The 16,902-nt window shown below is 41.9% G+C and overlaps 1 protein-coding gene across 1 annotated transcript in view; it reads left to right on the top strand.

Moving 5' to 3' along the window:
- SPON1 (spondin 1) overlaps positions 1-16,902 on the top strand; it is a 313,280-nt gene that overhangs the window by 10,369 nt on the left and 286,009 nt on the right. Inside the window, exon 2 of the mRNA XM_069554328.1 lies at positions 11,015-11,121. Within this exon, the coding sequence (XP_069410429.1) occupies positions 11,015-11,121 (107 nt within the window). The remainder of the gene's footprint in view (positions 1-11,014; positions 11,122-16,902) is intronic.

Raw genomic sequence — 16,902 nt, 5'->3', positions numbered from 1 at the left:
CTGTTACCTCAATGGCATTTAAATACTAACTGCCACCCTCCTGGTCAACCACCTCAGTTTAGTTACAGATACTGTTTCTTTAGCTTGTTAATGAATCTTACAGTCTAGGTTGAATTATTTTCTTTCGTTGCTCCCAAATTAGTCCAGAGTCTTTCCACTGCAAGTAACAGGAACAAAGTCTAACTAAAGCAAAAAATAGAATTATTGAGCCCTATATTTGAAAAGTCCAGGGGTGGATCTGGCTTCAGGTTTCAATGGATCTAGGGACTTAAACAAAGTTCTCTCTTTCCCTTTTTCTCTCCCTTTTCCTTTCCTCTCCATTGTTCCCAGTCCCTTTTTTTTCTTTCTTTCTTTTTTTTTTTTTTTTTTGCCTTCTCTCTCCTTCCATCCTTTATCTCTTGGCTGCATTTTTGTGTGTTGACACAGTTTTTCTTACTGCAGATAAACTTTCTCTAGGGAATGCCAGGGAAGGTAACTGTTAACAACCTTCAGTGAAAAGTCTTTCAGTCAGTTCTGTAAGTGAAAGAAAAGTGCTTTTCCCTTTAATTCCAAACTGAAAAATTCCAGGGAAGGGTTCTGATAGGTCACATACCCAGGGGAATGGGATACGTGACAATATGGAGGTAAATTGCTTCTGTGTCACTTCTGTGACTTGATATTTCAGGGGGGAGAAGGGGGACAATGATTGGCAGCCCCAAAGATTACACGGTCAGAGGAAGGGGAGATGCGGGTGTCTCAGACAGCGTGTGTTCCTTAGAACTTCCTTCCCTAGTCCCAGTCCCCAGCTGCATTCTCTTGGCTGATATATCTCTGATTCCTCAGGCGCATCCTTCCCATCCATTCCTCTTCCCATCTACATATTGGTCAGCTCAGGACCCATTCACTTGGCTCCCAGCTATTCCACAATGAAGGAGCATATGGGGGAAAGAATGAACTTCTGTTGAGTTGTTGCAATGTACTTTGTAAGCCTTACCTCCTTTAGTCTTAATGACAAATACATGAAATGACAGTGATGATCCCTGTTTTAGACAGGAGAGGAAACTCATTTAGCTTTAAATATATTTTACTTAGCAAAATTTATAAATACTTAATGTTATAAATATTCATTAATTAGTTGTCATAATAACAATATAAATACTATTAGTGCCATTTTACAGGAGATTGTCAGCTGAGATAATGAGAAGTTAAATAATCAGCCCAAGGTAATACGTAGAAAGCAGAGCACATGGCAACCCACTACAGTGTTCTTGCCTGGAGAATTCCCATAGACAGACGAGCCTGGTGGGCCACAGTCCATGGAGTCGCAAAGAGTCAGACCCAATTAAGTGACTAAGAACAGCACAGCAACATGTTGAAAACAAGAATTTGAACCCCAGTCTGTTAGCTACATCCATTATACATCCATACCTACAGCCCTTAAAACCTTAAATATGCATGATCTTTAGTTTGGAATGGGAGGGCGCTCATCTCTCCCAGGGAATGTTGAGAGCATTCATTGAGAGAGAGAACAGCATAAGCCAAACCCACCCCATGACTTGCTCACCCAGGATTTGTAATCCTGCCATCGTATTTGCCAACCTGTCAGCAGCATTGTCTCTTGCCTACTCCTGGCTAGGTGGGCTGAACTGCCAGTTTCTAAGTGAGGCATGTGAGTCGCAGCTGTCCAGAGCTCCACAAGTTGTGCAGAATCAGGACGGGACCACCATAGCTAATGAAATACTCCAGCGGTCCTTACAGCCAACCCCACATTACAAGTAAGGTGGCAGCTCAAGTTCATTGTTGCTGTTATGCGGAGCATGAAGACTGGGCATCTCAGTAACATAGAGCAGGTGGATGGCAATGGCTGGCCTTGTAATGGAACTGGAATCTGGCTCACGATTGTCTCATTGAGGTTGGGACTGGAAGGGTCTGAAGCCCAGAGGTAGGGTAGGGAGAGTGGCCTAGACAAGATCCAGTAATGACAACGGGCATAGCAGATGCACTGAAGTTTATATTAGAGCGTTGACAAACCAACATTTGAAGGGCCAGAAGGTTCTTTGGGAGTAAGGTGGGACTGGAGTTTTCATATACATAGGAGGGGAGAACTCCACCTTACGTGGAGATCTGAGGCCAGGCCCCTATGTGAAACATCACATATGAACAAGTCCTCATATAAACAAGGCAGGCCAGAGAGGCCCTTGCCACTGAGCTGGTTTTTAGGGAAAGGTTGTTATCCATCTTGCAGCCTGATTTTCCTAAAACATGAATTTACATGACATTCCCCAACTCAAACCCTCCATTGTGTCCTTGTCACCTCCAGAGTGGTATCCACACTTTTTAGCAAGACTTTAAAGATGTTTCAAAGATGCTTCCCCTTTTCCTCCCCTAGCCTCTTTCAATATCCTCCCTCCCAGCTCGCAACTAATAAAATACAGAGTTACTTCTGGTTTCCAAAGCCAAAGCCGGCCCTCCATGCCTTTCCCTCTCTCTGAGATGCTGTTGTTCCTCTTGTCCACTGGACAAACTCCTATACATCATTTAGTTTGCAGCTCAAATGCCTCTTCCTCCATGCTGCTGCTGCTGCTAAGTCGCTTCAGTCATGTTCGACTCTGCGACCCCGTGCGACCCCATGACTCACGTTTAACTCCCCCAGTAGACTCAGGTGTTCCCTCCTCTGGGATCCCAGAGCACTTCACTCATACATCCATAACACCCATCATATAAAAATACCTGCCAATGCAGCCTTTTCTGCCAGCTCTTAGACTGTGTGCTCCTAGAAGGCAGAGGCTAGGTCTTTTCTCTGTGTGTCTCTAGAGACGTAGTTCAAGACAGAATGGGTCTGTGTTCTCACACAGTTTACAAGTTATTAGAGGAGACCAGCATTTAACAAATAACTCACAAATATTTAATTGAGATTGGGTGAGAAGTATTCAAGGGGGAAGAAAGCGTGTGTTGAAAGGCTATATTGTGTGCGGTTGGGAGGGGCTGAGAGGCCATAATGAGGCTCACTCCCTAGGGCGTGAGGAGCTGCAAAAAGACTCAGTTAATTATAAAGACTTATCCAAACCTGTGCAGAACCTGACCTGTGACTATCAGCCCCAAAGACAATGATCTCCACCTCAGTCCTCTCGGTGGTCCTCCATTGTCACCTACTAGCTTTTCTCTGGAGACTCAGCCTCTGGAGATTGACCCTGAGGACCAGCTTTTTAAAACTCATTGTTGGTTAATCTGTTTGCTGAGTGTCATGGTCTTTATCATCATCATCATTTTGAGCATCATCTTCATTCCCAACATCACCAAGACCACCATCATCATCCTTTACAATTCTAAATTCTTTATATATATGCCAGGCACTGTGGTAAATGTCTATTTAGTCATCTTTACATTCCTAAAGAAAGGTAATATCATTAACCCCATTTTTTTTAATAAGTATCATGGAGGCTAAATAAGGTCATATACTTATTAAGTGGTAGCTCTGGGACTCTAATCTGAAATCTTTGCTTTTAACCAGTTCCCTGTATATGCTCACAGAGTGGCTCCAAGTGGACTTAAAAATTTTTTTTATTTTAATCCTTCATAAGGTTTTTTCTTTAATTTCCTGAGTCTCTTAATGACCTCTCTTGGGAAGCACTTGGGAGGAGTCACTAGAAGGTGCTATTATTTATTGCCAAGCAGTTGTCTTCAGTCAATACTGGGACTCAGAACACACTGCGCATTTGTTCCTTTGAGGAGTCATATGATGGGGCTAACTAGAGGGATGGGGATCTCCTCTCTTCCTTCAAAGTACACTGTAACACAGTCATCACCACTGATAATTATGGCTTGAAGCACCAACTTGAGCCTCCAGAGCCTCCATCTTTTGGATTGTATTCAATAAGGTAAAGTAAAACCTTAGTTTTCTAGAACCTACAGGAATGCATCATTCTGGAAAGCTGTTTATGGGTAGCCCTTTAAGTGCTCTGCACAAATATACAAAAAGATCTATACTTATCATTCAGAAACATTGTTTAATAATATTCTTGTCAAAACAAAATTTTAATACAGAAAAGTTCACAAATCTTGCATCTTGGTGAATCATCACTTGTTGAATATACTTATGTAACTGGCATCCAGATCAGGAACTAGAAGGACCTGCACTTCAGAAGCACTCCTGTGTCCCCGCCCCAGATCAGCCCTGCCTCCCCTTCCCACACTTGAAGTGGAATTCTCCAGACAAGAATACTGGAATGATGAAACTGGAGCTGATTATACAGAGTGAAGAAAAACACCAATACAGTATACTAACACATACATATGGAATTTAGAAAGACGGTAACAATAACCCTGTATGCAAGAGAGCAAAATAGACACAGATGTATAGAACAGTCTTTTGGACTCTGTGGGAGAGGGAGAGGGATGATTTGGGAAAATGGCATTGAAACATGTATAATATCATATATGAAATGAATCGCCAGTCCAGGTTCGATGCAGGATACAGGATGCTCGGGGCTGGTGCACTGGGATGACCCAGAGGGATGGTACGGGGAGGGAGGAGGAAGGGGGGTTCAGGATGGGGAACACATGTACACCCGTGGTGGATTCATGTTGATGTATGGCAAAGCCAATGCAATAATGTAAAGTAAAAATAATAATAATAAATAAATGATAAATGGTTAAAAAATAATTAAGAAAATAAAATCATTAAAAAAAACAGAATAGTGGAATGGGTTGCCATTTCCTTCTTCAGAAAGTTCACAAAAGAAGGTGCCCAAATGGCCAATAAACATATGAAAAGGCACTCAACCTCATTTGTCAATGGGGAAATACAAGACCACTTAATAAGTATATGACCTTATTTAACCTCCCTGATACTCATTTTAAAAAAATGGGGTTAATGATATTACCTTTCTTTAGGAATGTAAAGATGACTAAATAAACATTTACCACAGTGCCTGGCATATATATAAAGGATTCAAAATTGTAAAGGATGATGATGGTGATCTTGGTGATGTTGGGAATGAAGATGGTGATCAAAATGATGATGATGATAAAGGTCATGACACTCAGCAAGCTGATGAACCAACAATGAGTTTTAAAAAGCTGGTCCTCAGGGTCAATCTCCAGAGAAAAGCTAGTAGGTGACAATGGAGGACCACTGAGAGGGCTGAGGTGGAGATCACTGTCTTGACCTCTAGGATCATAGATTAGTACTTTTCCTGGTTTGGGACTTCATATAAATGTCATGGTACTTTTTGTATTCTTTTGTGTCTGTCTACTTTCAGTTAAGATTGTTTGTTGTGGGTAGCAGTAATTTGTTTATTTTTGACTGAAAGGTGCTACTACAAATGATGCTACTATGAATATCTGGTAGGTGTTATGTGGTCCACACATGTCTGCATTTCTACTGATTTAGGAGAGGCAGTCCTGGGTCATAGGAAATGTATAAGCTCAGCTTCAGTAAATACTGCTGAACAGTTTTCCTGGGAAGATTGCTCATTTTCAGTTCATCAACTGAGTGTGAGAGTTCCAGTTAAGAACATTTGATATGTGAATCCTTTTAAGGTTAGTCAGTCTGGTGGACATGCAGTGGTATTTCACTGTGGATTTAATTTGTATTTCCCCATTGACAAATGAGGTTGAGTGCCTTTTCATATGTTAATTGGCCATTTGGGCACCTTCTTTTGTGAACTTTCTGGAGAAGGAAATGGCAACCGATTCCAGTATTCTTGTCTGGAGAATTCCATGAACAGCAGAGTCTGGTGGGCTACAGTCTATGCAGTCGCAAAGAGTTGGACATGACTGAGTAACACTTTTTGTGAAGTACTAGTTCATGCGATTTGCTTATTTTTTTTCTACTTTGGGCTATCTTTTTCTTATTGATCTTTGAGAGTTCTTTATATATTTTGGATAAAAGTTTTTGGTTCAATGTATTGCCAATACCTCCTTTCACACCATAGCTTACATTTTCTTACCAAAATTTTGTTTATGAAAAGACATTGTTATCATTCCATTTACACATCTTCTTTATCATCAGTGTTTTTAAATGTTCTATTAAAATAAAAACTTTCCCATGCCAAGATCATTCATGTTTCATCTTATGCTACTTTCTAAAACCTTATTGTTTCACTCTTCACATTTAGCTCTACAATCTATGTGAATTTTTGAATATGATGTGAGGTAAAGACCAAGATCCACCTTTTTATGCACCATTATCCTGTTGTGTTAGTTGCTCCCTCATGTCTATTTCCTAATTGTCACTGAATATGTCTTCTTTCCCCCACTGCTCTGCAGTACACTCTTAATCATAAATCAAGTTTATATGTATTTGTGGAACTTTATCTGGACCTCAAACTATTCAATTGGCCTGTTTCTTTCCTTGCTATAGTACTACAGGCTTAATTTCTATAGCCGCATTGTCTCAATAGCTGGTAGTGTAAGTCATCCAACTTTGCCTTTCTTTCTCCAGGTTGCCTTATATATTCTTGGCCCTCTGCACATATAAATTTTAGAATCGGCTTGTCAATATCACAAAACCATGCTGTGATTTTAATGTAAGTTGCCCTAAATTTATAAATCAATTTGAGAAGAATTGACATCTTTACAAACTGAATCTACCAGTCCATGAATATGATTCAGTAAATGTAATTACATACCAACTCTGCTATTCACTGTGCTGGGCTAAGATGTGATTCTTACCTTTGAAGGACTTACAAATAGGTAAACAAATACTTGCACACAAAATATTTAACGTGATCATTTCATCGCTGATAATAAGAGCTAATATTTATTGTATCTGTTATCTGCCAACAATGGTTTTAAGGACTTTCATGCATTCTTTATGCTTCACATTGACATGTTGAGGTAAATACTGTTATTAGGCCCATTGTATCAGTCAGTTCAGTAGCTCAGTTATGTCTGACTCTTTGCGACCCCATGGACGGCAGCACGCCAGGCTTCCCTGTCCATCACCAACTCCTGGAGCCTGCTCAAACTCATGTCCATTGAGTCAGTGATCCATCCAACCATCTCATCCTCTGTCATCCCCTTCTCCTCTGGCCTTCAATCTTCCCAAGCATTAGGGTCTTTTCCAATGAGTCAGTTCTTCACATCAGGTGGCCAAAGTATTGAAGCTTCAGCATCAGTCCTTCCAATGAATATTCAGGGTTGATTTCCTTTAGGATTGACTGGTTTGATCTCTTTGCAGTCCAAAGGACTCTCAAGAGTCTTCTCCAACACTGCAGTTCAAAAGCATCAATTCTTTAGCACTCAGCTTTCTTTATAGTCCAGCTCTCACATCCATATGTGACAACTGGAAAAACAATACCTTTGACTATGTGGATCTTTGTCAGCAAAGTAATGTCTCTGCTTTTTAATATGCTGTCTAGGTTGGTCATAGCTTTTCTTCCAAGGAACAAGCGTCTTTTAATTTCATGGCTTCAGTCACCATCTGCAGTGATTTTGGAGCCCAAAGAAATGAAGTCTATCACTGTTTCCACTGTTTCCCCATCTATTTGCCATGAAGTGATGGGACCAGATGCCATGATCTTAGCTTTCTTAGCTTAATCCATTCCCAATGTGAATCCAGTCCGTTGTTCCATGTCTGGAATTTTAACAAGATCCAAGGGAAAAGAGCACCCAGGTCTTGATGGGGCAAGTCAAAGGAAACATTACAGAAAAGATGAAAATTTAGCTGATTTCTAAAAAAGTTTGCCAGGAATGGAGGAGGTGGAACATTCCAGGTGTATGAATAGCCAAGTGGAAAAAAATAATACTGTAGGATGAAATGGTGGCTTTTCAGCAAACTGCCAGTGAGAGAGTCCCAGAACTGAAATGTGGTGTAGCAGGGAATGGAAATATGGTTGGTGGAGCTTCCCGGAGAGACAGTCTGGGGGCCCATCAATCTATGGAGTTTGAGCTGCAGCCTGAAGTCACTGACTGTGCAGCAGAGACTGCATGTCTAGCTTAGGCTGGGTTCCTCAGAAGCAGGTATTATTCATTTCTTAGGGTTCCCGTGTATAGTACCATAAACCGGTTGCTTGAAACAACAGAAATGTATTTGCTCACAGTTCTCAAGGCGAAAAGTCTGAACTCAAGATGTTGTCAGAGTTGTTTCCTTTTGGAGGCTCCAAGGAGTTGCTTCATGCCTCTCCTAGCCTCTGGTGGCTGTCCTTGCTATTCTTTGGCTTGCAGGTGCCTCACTCCCATCTCTGCTTCTGTCATCACTTGTCATTCTTCCCTGTGTGTCTCTGCGTCTCTTTGTCTAAGGACATTGGCCATAGGCGGGCTTAGGGTCACCTTAATCCAATATTATGATTTCATCTTAATTAATTACATCTGCAAAGACCCTATTTCCAAAAAAGGTCACATTTCCAAGAACCTGGGGTTAGGATTTTAACATACATTTTAGAAGGACACAATTTAACCCAGAACAAACCCTCAGGGGATGATTGGGGTGCAAGTGACTCTTAAAGGAAGTACTCCCAGAGGAAGCCAATAAGGGGTTAGGGACTTGGGACAGGGGAGGAAGTAACCTCACCTGGCTGTGACCCCAGGTGAGCTCTGATCCTGCAGGGCCATTTAGAGATGTCAGGTCCTCAGAATCATCACCTGATGCAAAGGAGCTGGGCCTTTTATGTTAGGCAGAGAGACTCCAGTGACCTGAGGCTGGTCCTTCAGGAACAAGCCACAGGTGCCAGCCTCTGGAAGCAAAGGCTCATCAATACCAGGGCCACATACCATGGCACAAAGGAATTTGAGGTGATCTGGGCACAGCCCCTTTACTGTCTGCCTCTTACTCTCTGTTCCCGTTCCTCCAGAAGTGTGTAGATTGGCTTTGAAGGCACCCCACCCCAACCTAGATAACCTCAGACTGCTGTGGGGCTATCTGTCTATCCCTCAGAGATCTAAGTTCTTTCTCTTGACATCAAAGTCTTCAGTGTCTGGGTGCATATTGCTTAGCACCCCACATTTTTTGCCCTTCTCTACTTCATTATTTTTTTTTCTCAACCTTTCTTCCTTACTTTCTATCTGACCTTTTATAGACACTAGTAGCCAATCTTTGTGGTTGTTCAGAAACCTAGGTTCCTTCCATCCTGTGACTCCAATCCTTCTCCTGGGGCATCAGGGTCCTCTGCTGGATTCCCCTGCATGCAGCAGGCAGAGATGGGAGAGGAAGGACAGAGAATCATGTAGAAAATTTGGAGGGGCCAGGCAGGAAGTGGCATTCATCCTGTCTGTCCAAGTTTTCCACCAGCAGGACTGGGACACAAGCAGACCAAACTGCAAGGGAGGCTGGGAATATGTTCCAGCTGAGTGCCCACAGAAATGGATGTGTTTTGCACATCCTCAGTTTTCATTCCAATCCCAAAGAAAGGCAATGCCAAAGAATGTTCAAACTACCACACAATTGCACTCATCTCACATGCTAGTAAAGTAATGCTCTAAATTCTCCAAGCCAGGCTTCAGCAATACATGAACTGTGACTTCCAGATGTTTAAACTGGATTTAGAAAGGGCAGAGGAACCAAAGATCAAATTGCCAACATCTGTTGGATTATTGAAAAAGCAAGAGAGGTCCAGAAAAACATCTACTTCTGCTTTATTTACTATGCCAAGCCTTTGACTGAGTGGATTACTACAAACTGGAAAATTCTTAAAGAGATGGGAATACCAGACCACCTGACCTGCCTTTTGAGAAATCTGTATGCAGATCAGGAAGCAACAGTTAGAACTGGACATGGAAAAACAGACTGGTCCAAATAAGGAAAGGAGTACATCAAGGCTGTACATTGTCACCCTGCTTATTTAACTTATATGCAGAGTACATCATGAGAAATTCTGGGCTGGATGAAGCACAAGCTGGAATCAAGATTGCCAGGAGAAATATCAATAACCTCAGACATGCAGATGATACCACACTTATGGCAGAAAGCAAAAAAGAACTAAAGAGCCTCTTGATGAAAGTGAAAGAGGAGAGTGAAAAAGTTGACTTAAAATTCAACATTCAGAAAGCTAAGATCATGGCATCTCATCCCATCACTTCATGGCAAATAGATGGGGAAACAGTGACAGACTTCATTTCTTTGGGCTCCAAAATCACTGCTAATGGTGACCGAAGCCATGAAATTAAAAGATGCTTGCTCCTTGGAAGAAAAGCTATGACCAACCTAGACAGCATATTAAAAAAACAGAGACATTACTTGGCTGACAAAGGTCCACATAGTCAAAGCTATGTTTTTTTCCAGTAGTCATGTATGGATGTGAGAGTTGGACTATAAAGAAAGCTGAGTGCCAAAGAATTGATGCTTTTGAACTGTGGTGTTGGAGAAAACTCTTGAGAGAAACTTGGACTGCAAGGAGATCCAACCAGTCCATCCTAAAGGAAATCAGTCCTGAATATTTGTTGGAAGGACTGATGCTGAAGCTGAAACTCCAATACTTTGGGCACCTGATGCAAAGAACTGACTCATTGGGAAAGACCCTAATGCTGGGAAAGATTGAAGGCGGGAGGAGAAGGGGACCACAGAAGATGAGATAGTTGGATGGCATCACTGACTCAATGGACATGAGTTTGAGTAAACTCCGGGAGTTGGTGATGGACAGGGAGGCCTGGTGTGCTGCAGTCCATGGAGTTGCAAAGAGTCAGACATGACTGAGTGACTAAACTGAACTGATAGGAGTTTATGCTGCAAGCACCTGAGTCTCTCTTGGGCCAATCTATGGAAGTATATAACATTAGATAACTGTCAAGACGAGTTGCTGACCATGTACTATTTTTATCAAATTGTAGTTACTAAGAGTGTTCATCTCAGGCTTGGTTGACTCAACAATTCCCAAGTGAGATCACAGTTCAGGTGTTTTAGCAGGTTCTGAAATGTGAGAGGGGGCTGGGTGGCGAGGGTGAAAGTTCATCACTCTCCCAAATGAGCCTTTCCCACCATCACCTGCCCCTGTGGCCCACAGGTCTGGGATGCTGATGAGGGCTCACATTTATCCATTTGACAAATGGAAGACAGCTGATTATTATGCTGATCATCTGCTTTCTTCTTATCTTGCAGTGACGCTTTCAGCTGCCCCTCCCTCCTATTTCAGAGGATTCACCTTAATCGCCCTCAAAGAGAACAGAGAGGGTGATAAGGAGGAAGACCATGCCGGGACCTTCCAGGTAAGAATGATTCTGGGCTTACCCAGGGTCCTCCGTTGCTCTAGTGGGTAGATGCCAGCTGCAAGGTGAGTGTACTGCGGAGGCTGATGGAAAGGAGCGGGACAGGTATGACCCTTGACCACTGGCCAGGTGGGCCAAGGCCACGGAAAGACCCAGAACGGGGTGCGCAGCAGATGCCTCAAGTCTCCCTTAAGGCCATGGGGCTTGGCCTCCAGGCAGGGCTCTTCTGGGGCTCACGGTGTCTTGGGCGGCAGACACTCCAGTATGCTGAGAACTTCCAGAACCCTGGCGAGGATCCGGCTGTTTTTCCTGTGCAGCCGCTTCTTGATTGACTGGCAATTCTCAAGTGTAAACGGAACAAGAGCTTAGGATGACCAGACTGGAGGGAGTTCAAAGCACAGGAGAAGGACTATTAATGGAATGAAGAGATTGATTTATGAGGGAAGATTAAAAGAATTAAACATGCTTTGCTTGGCTAAATGAACAGGGCTGAGTTGAAGAGGTGGTAATGGTCTTTAAATGTCAGTCCTCACAGAGCAGCCTCCTCCAGAGGAGGCCTCATTTGACTTTGTACAAAAGGGCGCAGCAAGACGAAAGTGGGTCAGGAGAAGAAAGGGAATCTCAAAGGCAAGGGCCCTGACAGTGAGTCATATTTCACCGTGCAACATTCTTCCAAGGGAAGTGGCGGGAACATCACCCCCTTTGCAGAGGCTTAGAAAGAGGCCAACGAGTTGTCAGAACACGTCCCAGAAGGACTGGGGCCATCCTAGGAGGAGGCCTGGCCAAATCTGCTGTAACCATTTCTCATCTCAAATTTCCATTGTTCTGGAATCCATTTTTATCTGGCATTTGCAAACTCAGAGGGGGAAAAAAAAAAAAAAAAAACAGCAACAACCGAGGAAGAATACTTATACCCATAGCTGGCTGCTGGGGATTCTGGTACAATTTGTGGGTTCCATGGAGCACCCAAAATATCTTCCTTGTCCAAAGATATCTTTAACCCCTTGTGAGCAGGTTGTAATTTTGAATCCTGTGATTTTAAAAAGAAACAATGTCCAGTGTTTAGGAATCTGGGCTTGTGGCTGGGTGGGACCATTAGTTCCATGCTCACTGTAATGTCCTTCTGTGGATCTAGATGGCAGGAACTGTCTTGGCATGTATCTGAAGGAATTACTCAGATACAGTCTGTGTTTGTTGGGTGCTTACCATATGCCAGGCACTTGGTTAAGTGCTTTACCTTATCTCAGTTTATCTTAGTTTACCTTATCTTAGTTTAATTCCCACAGCAACCAAGTAGATCCAAACTATTACACCTATTTCACAGATCAGGAAATTGAAGTTTGAGAAATTAAATCCCTTGCCTAAACGGCTAGTAAGTAGTAAGGTCAGGCTTCTCTATCACATGTCTGATTCCAGTGACTAAATGTCTTCCTTATAGTCCTGGACATGCTCCTGGCATAGGTATGTTTGGACAGTGCATCAGCAAGGTTGTCATTATAGAGAAAGGAAGATACATGCATGCATTCAGCCCATAAGAACACTAAGATGTATCCCCCTTGTTCTTGGAGGTGTGAATGATTTATCAGATTGGGGCAGCTGAGAGATCTAGGTACCTGAGGGTCAGGAGGGATCAAGTTCTAAGAAGGGAAAAGGAGGGGAGGGGTGGGAGATGGGAAATGTGATCTTAATATTTACTCAAACAAAATTTATCTGCTTGAAAATGATGCTTAGAAATATATTCCCGAAAAGAGTTGAAAGCAGGGACTTGAACAGATATGTGTACATTCATGTTCATAGCAGCAATATTAATGACAGCCAAAAGGCAGAAACAATCTAAATATCCATTGGTGGATGAATGGGTAAACAAAATGTGTATACATACAGTGAAATATTATTCACCTTTAAAAAAGGACATTCTGACATATGCTATAACATGGATGACTCTTGACATTATGCTAAATGAAATAAGTAGGCACAAAATGACATTCTGTCTGATGTCACGTATATGAGCTTCATCATCAAGTTTATAGAAACAGAAAGTAGAATGGTGGTTGCCAGGAAATGTGAGAGAAAGGGAAATAGGGAATTATTGATGAACATGTGTGGAGTTTCAATTAGGGAAGATGAAAAACGTTCTGGAGATAGATGGTGTTGATGCCAGTATAACATATGAATGTACTTAATGCTGTGAACTGTATACTTAAAAATGGTCAAAATGGTAAATTTTGTGTACATTCTGATACACATACACACACTAAATAATGCCTGAGTTAGGCCAGTGGGGACATGGTTTCTTTCTTTGATGCTGTTTTAATTCAGCAAATTGATAGTCTTCTCCAACTCACTGTTGTTTCTGCTTGGCTTAATCTTGGTCCTGGAAACTAGTTGGTGAATACAGGGCCCTGATCACATTGGGCAGTAAGTAAATGTCTGTTGAGTGAATAAATGAACAAACTATTCTTTCTGCTAGTGCCCATAACTCATTCCAATTGGGGATTGTTTCAGAATTATCTCTATGTATTTATCTTTCCTTCTTCTCTTAGAGCTTCTTATATCCTCTCTTTATATCACAGTGGTTCTCAGAGTGTGGTCTTTGGACCAGCAGCATCAGCATCATCTGGGAACTTGTTAGAAATAAAAAAAAAATCTCAAGCCCCACTCAGACTTTCTGAATTAGAAGCTCTGAGCGTGGGGCCCCCACAGCTTGTGTTTCAGCAAGCCTTCAGTGTGAATCCAGTGCAAACTCGAGTTTGAGAACTAGTGTTGAAATGAGACAAGGATCCAACCTGTCCAACAAGAACTCCATCATCACAACAACAAATCTGTTGTTTGAGCCCTAACAAGATCAAAGTTGGAAACATATAGGAAAAATGCCTCACATACAATAATAATGCTTGCGTGCCAGATACTGTTCTAAGTGGTTTACATGTTTCAACTGATTTAATCCTCAGAGTAACACCACAAGATAAGCATTATTATCCCTTTTTTCACAGATGAGGAAATTGTGGCAACAGAGGGATTCCAGTAACTTTCTTAAGACCATTCAGCTCTAAGCAATAAAGCTGAATTCAAACCTTGGTAAATGAGTCATAACAACTGGGCAGTAGGCTCTATGTCAAGAGCTTTACATTCCTTATCCTACTTAGCTCTCATAGCAACCCTGTAAAGTCAGGATTGTTGTACCCATTTTCTAGATGATGAAACCAAGTCTCTAAGGGACTAAGTAAATTGACCAAAGTAATCTAACATCTTAAGAGGGTGGGAAAGGGATCCTGTTTCAGAGGTTTTCTCACACTCATCTCCCCATCCCTGCCCTGTCCTTGTGCATTAAATGCACGTTCACTTGGGTGCCCAGTATCTTGGAGGTTAGAGAGGAAGAAATCATAGCTCATGTCCCATCTTGCCTCTCCTGCTTCAGATGTTGTGGTCTCTGTGCTTGCCCCCTTCCACACTAGCATGAAAGGATTTTCTCTCTGTATCAGAGCTGTCATCTCTAAAGTCATTCATTTATTCATCAGCATTTATTGAGTGTCTCCTATGTGCCAGGCACTAAGGTAGGCACTAGGGATACAGCAGTGAGAAAGACATCATCCTGCCCTAATGGAGCTTATAGCATCCTCCTTGTCACTGTGCTTTATATCAACAGGTGTGACAGGAAGTCAGCAAGTCATCAGTGGGAACATGAGTAGATGATCAGAAACTACAAATGCTGATATAATTTAATATATATATGTATGTATATATATATACACACATACATAGCAATTAACAAATATTTATAAGTACTTCTTTGTTAACACCCTCACTCCAAATATGACAGCTTTAAGGACTTAATATCAATGATGAAATCCTAATATCCTTTAAATCTGGTAGAAATTACATCCTTAGTTCTAAAAGTGACTCTAAGAGGTGGTGATTTTGCTTCTCAATGAGAGCCCTTACTCAGCGCACAGATTCACTAGGTACAAAAGAAACTTTAAAGCAAACATTAATGCCTCTTTAGACTTAGCAGGGAGAGAATGGGGCTGTTGGGAGAGGAAGGCTTAGGGTTACAGCGCCCCCACCTCCACCCTGGAGGCCGAGGAGAAGGGGGCGGGGCTGCTCCTCTGCTTCCAGCGGCGGCTGGTCCAGCGTGGCAGTTTTGGCATCGCTGAGGGTATCTGTCCCTGGCTGCCAGAAGGGAGAGACATGGGAGCCTTTTTGATGAGCTAGCTGGGTGTACTCATGGTTAATTGAAAGTGACAAGGAATGCGGCGGCTGGACTGCCTGTACAGAAGTCATACCCCAATCCTTTAAAATCGTATTGCTCAAAGCAAGTTGCTTCCTGGAATGTTCATGGCCCAGCCAACTGCCCAGCACTTTCTCCCTCCTCGTTCAGGGCTCTCTGCTCAGACGATCCTTTCCCGGGGTGGGGGTGCGTGGGGGGAGGGTGCCCCATCACTCTCTTTGAAACTTCACTCCCCCTTCTATCCTTGGCTGAATCCCCTCTCTCTCTCCGCTACTTACTTATTTTCCACTGCCTTTCTTGCCACCTGATGTACCATCTATTTTACTTGATGACTTGAGTATCACCTGCCCCCTTCCACTAAGCTGTAAGCCCCACTAGGCAGGGATTTTTGCCTGTCTTGTTTGCTACTGTACCCCCAGCACCTCATCCTGAGCCCCTCACAGAGTGGGCACTTCAGTTAAACAGATTTTTAAGTGCCATATTTATACTAAAATTCAAGCTGCTAATTTGTAATGCCATTGCTTTAGTTTAAAGTCCTGTATGCATCAACTAGTTTATGGAATAGTCTGCCAGTCAAAGAAGAAAGCCTCATTTTAAAAAGGAATGTTTGCCTAAAATCCTTTATCAATACCATAGAAACAAGTATCTTCTGATAACTAATTATGTCATATTCTTAATCATCTGTTTATAAAATGTTTTCATCATCTCTTTACTAACAATAAATATTTATTAGTGCTTGATGAGTTCTGAGCCACGTAAGAAGCTCAATGAGTATCCAACACACTTTCCTGAAAATAAAATGCTGTTGCAAGCCTATTTTTAGGAATTCTCTCTTATAGGAAAATGTCTTCTTGTTACACTCACCTAAGCTTAATTGTGACCCTTATAAGATTAGAATTTTTCAATCACTATTCACTGCTATAAATAATGGAGAAAAATTATTTTCTTAAATAAACTTTTTTTCCTTATTTGATATTGGTTTACTAGAAGAGATTCTCAGAAGTGCAAAAGATACGGACTTTTTAATGTTTTTGATGTATATTTCAAAGGTGATTTCTGCCTCTCAGCCTCACCCAAATTTTCACTCAACATTCTCTTCAACAACCTGAATTTGAACATTATATCAAGAGTAGCCATAGCCACTGATGTGAAGAGAAACATATATTCCCACATCAGGACTGAGCATGACAGTATTTGGGCAGGTCAAACTGAGAGAGTAAATCTAACAAGATGAAAAGCTAATGGAGGAACACAGCAAGTTACATACTTAGATCCAGATAACCTACTGTAGCTGTATGAGAAGAGTGATTTGCAGTTATGGTAACACATTAAACAAACAACAAATGTATCTTAGGGTTTTTAGTTGCCCATAAGTTCAGAATGAGTCATTCATGAGATAGGATCTCTGGCTATTATCACAGGAGCATGAACAGGGGAGTTAGGTTTTCTTACCGGATTCTTAATCTGTCCTCAGCCCACAATATTCTTTCTTTTCCTGTAGAGTATACCTTTCTGGTGAATGAATATTGCCATATAAAATATGCAATGCTTTC

The sequence above is a fragment of the Ovis canadensis genome, chromosome 15 (genome assembly GCF_042477335.2).
Source record: "Ovis canadensis isolate MfBH-ARS-UI-01 breed Bighorn chromosome 15, ARS-UI_OviCan_v2, whole genome shotgun sequence".
Classification (NCBI taxonomy): Eukaryota; Metazoa; Chordata; class Mammalia; order Artiodactyla; family Bovidae; genus Ovis; species Ovis canadensis.
Note: the sequence above shows the minus strand (reverse complement) of the source record. Positions and strands in the feature narration are given on the sequence as shown.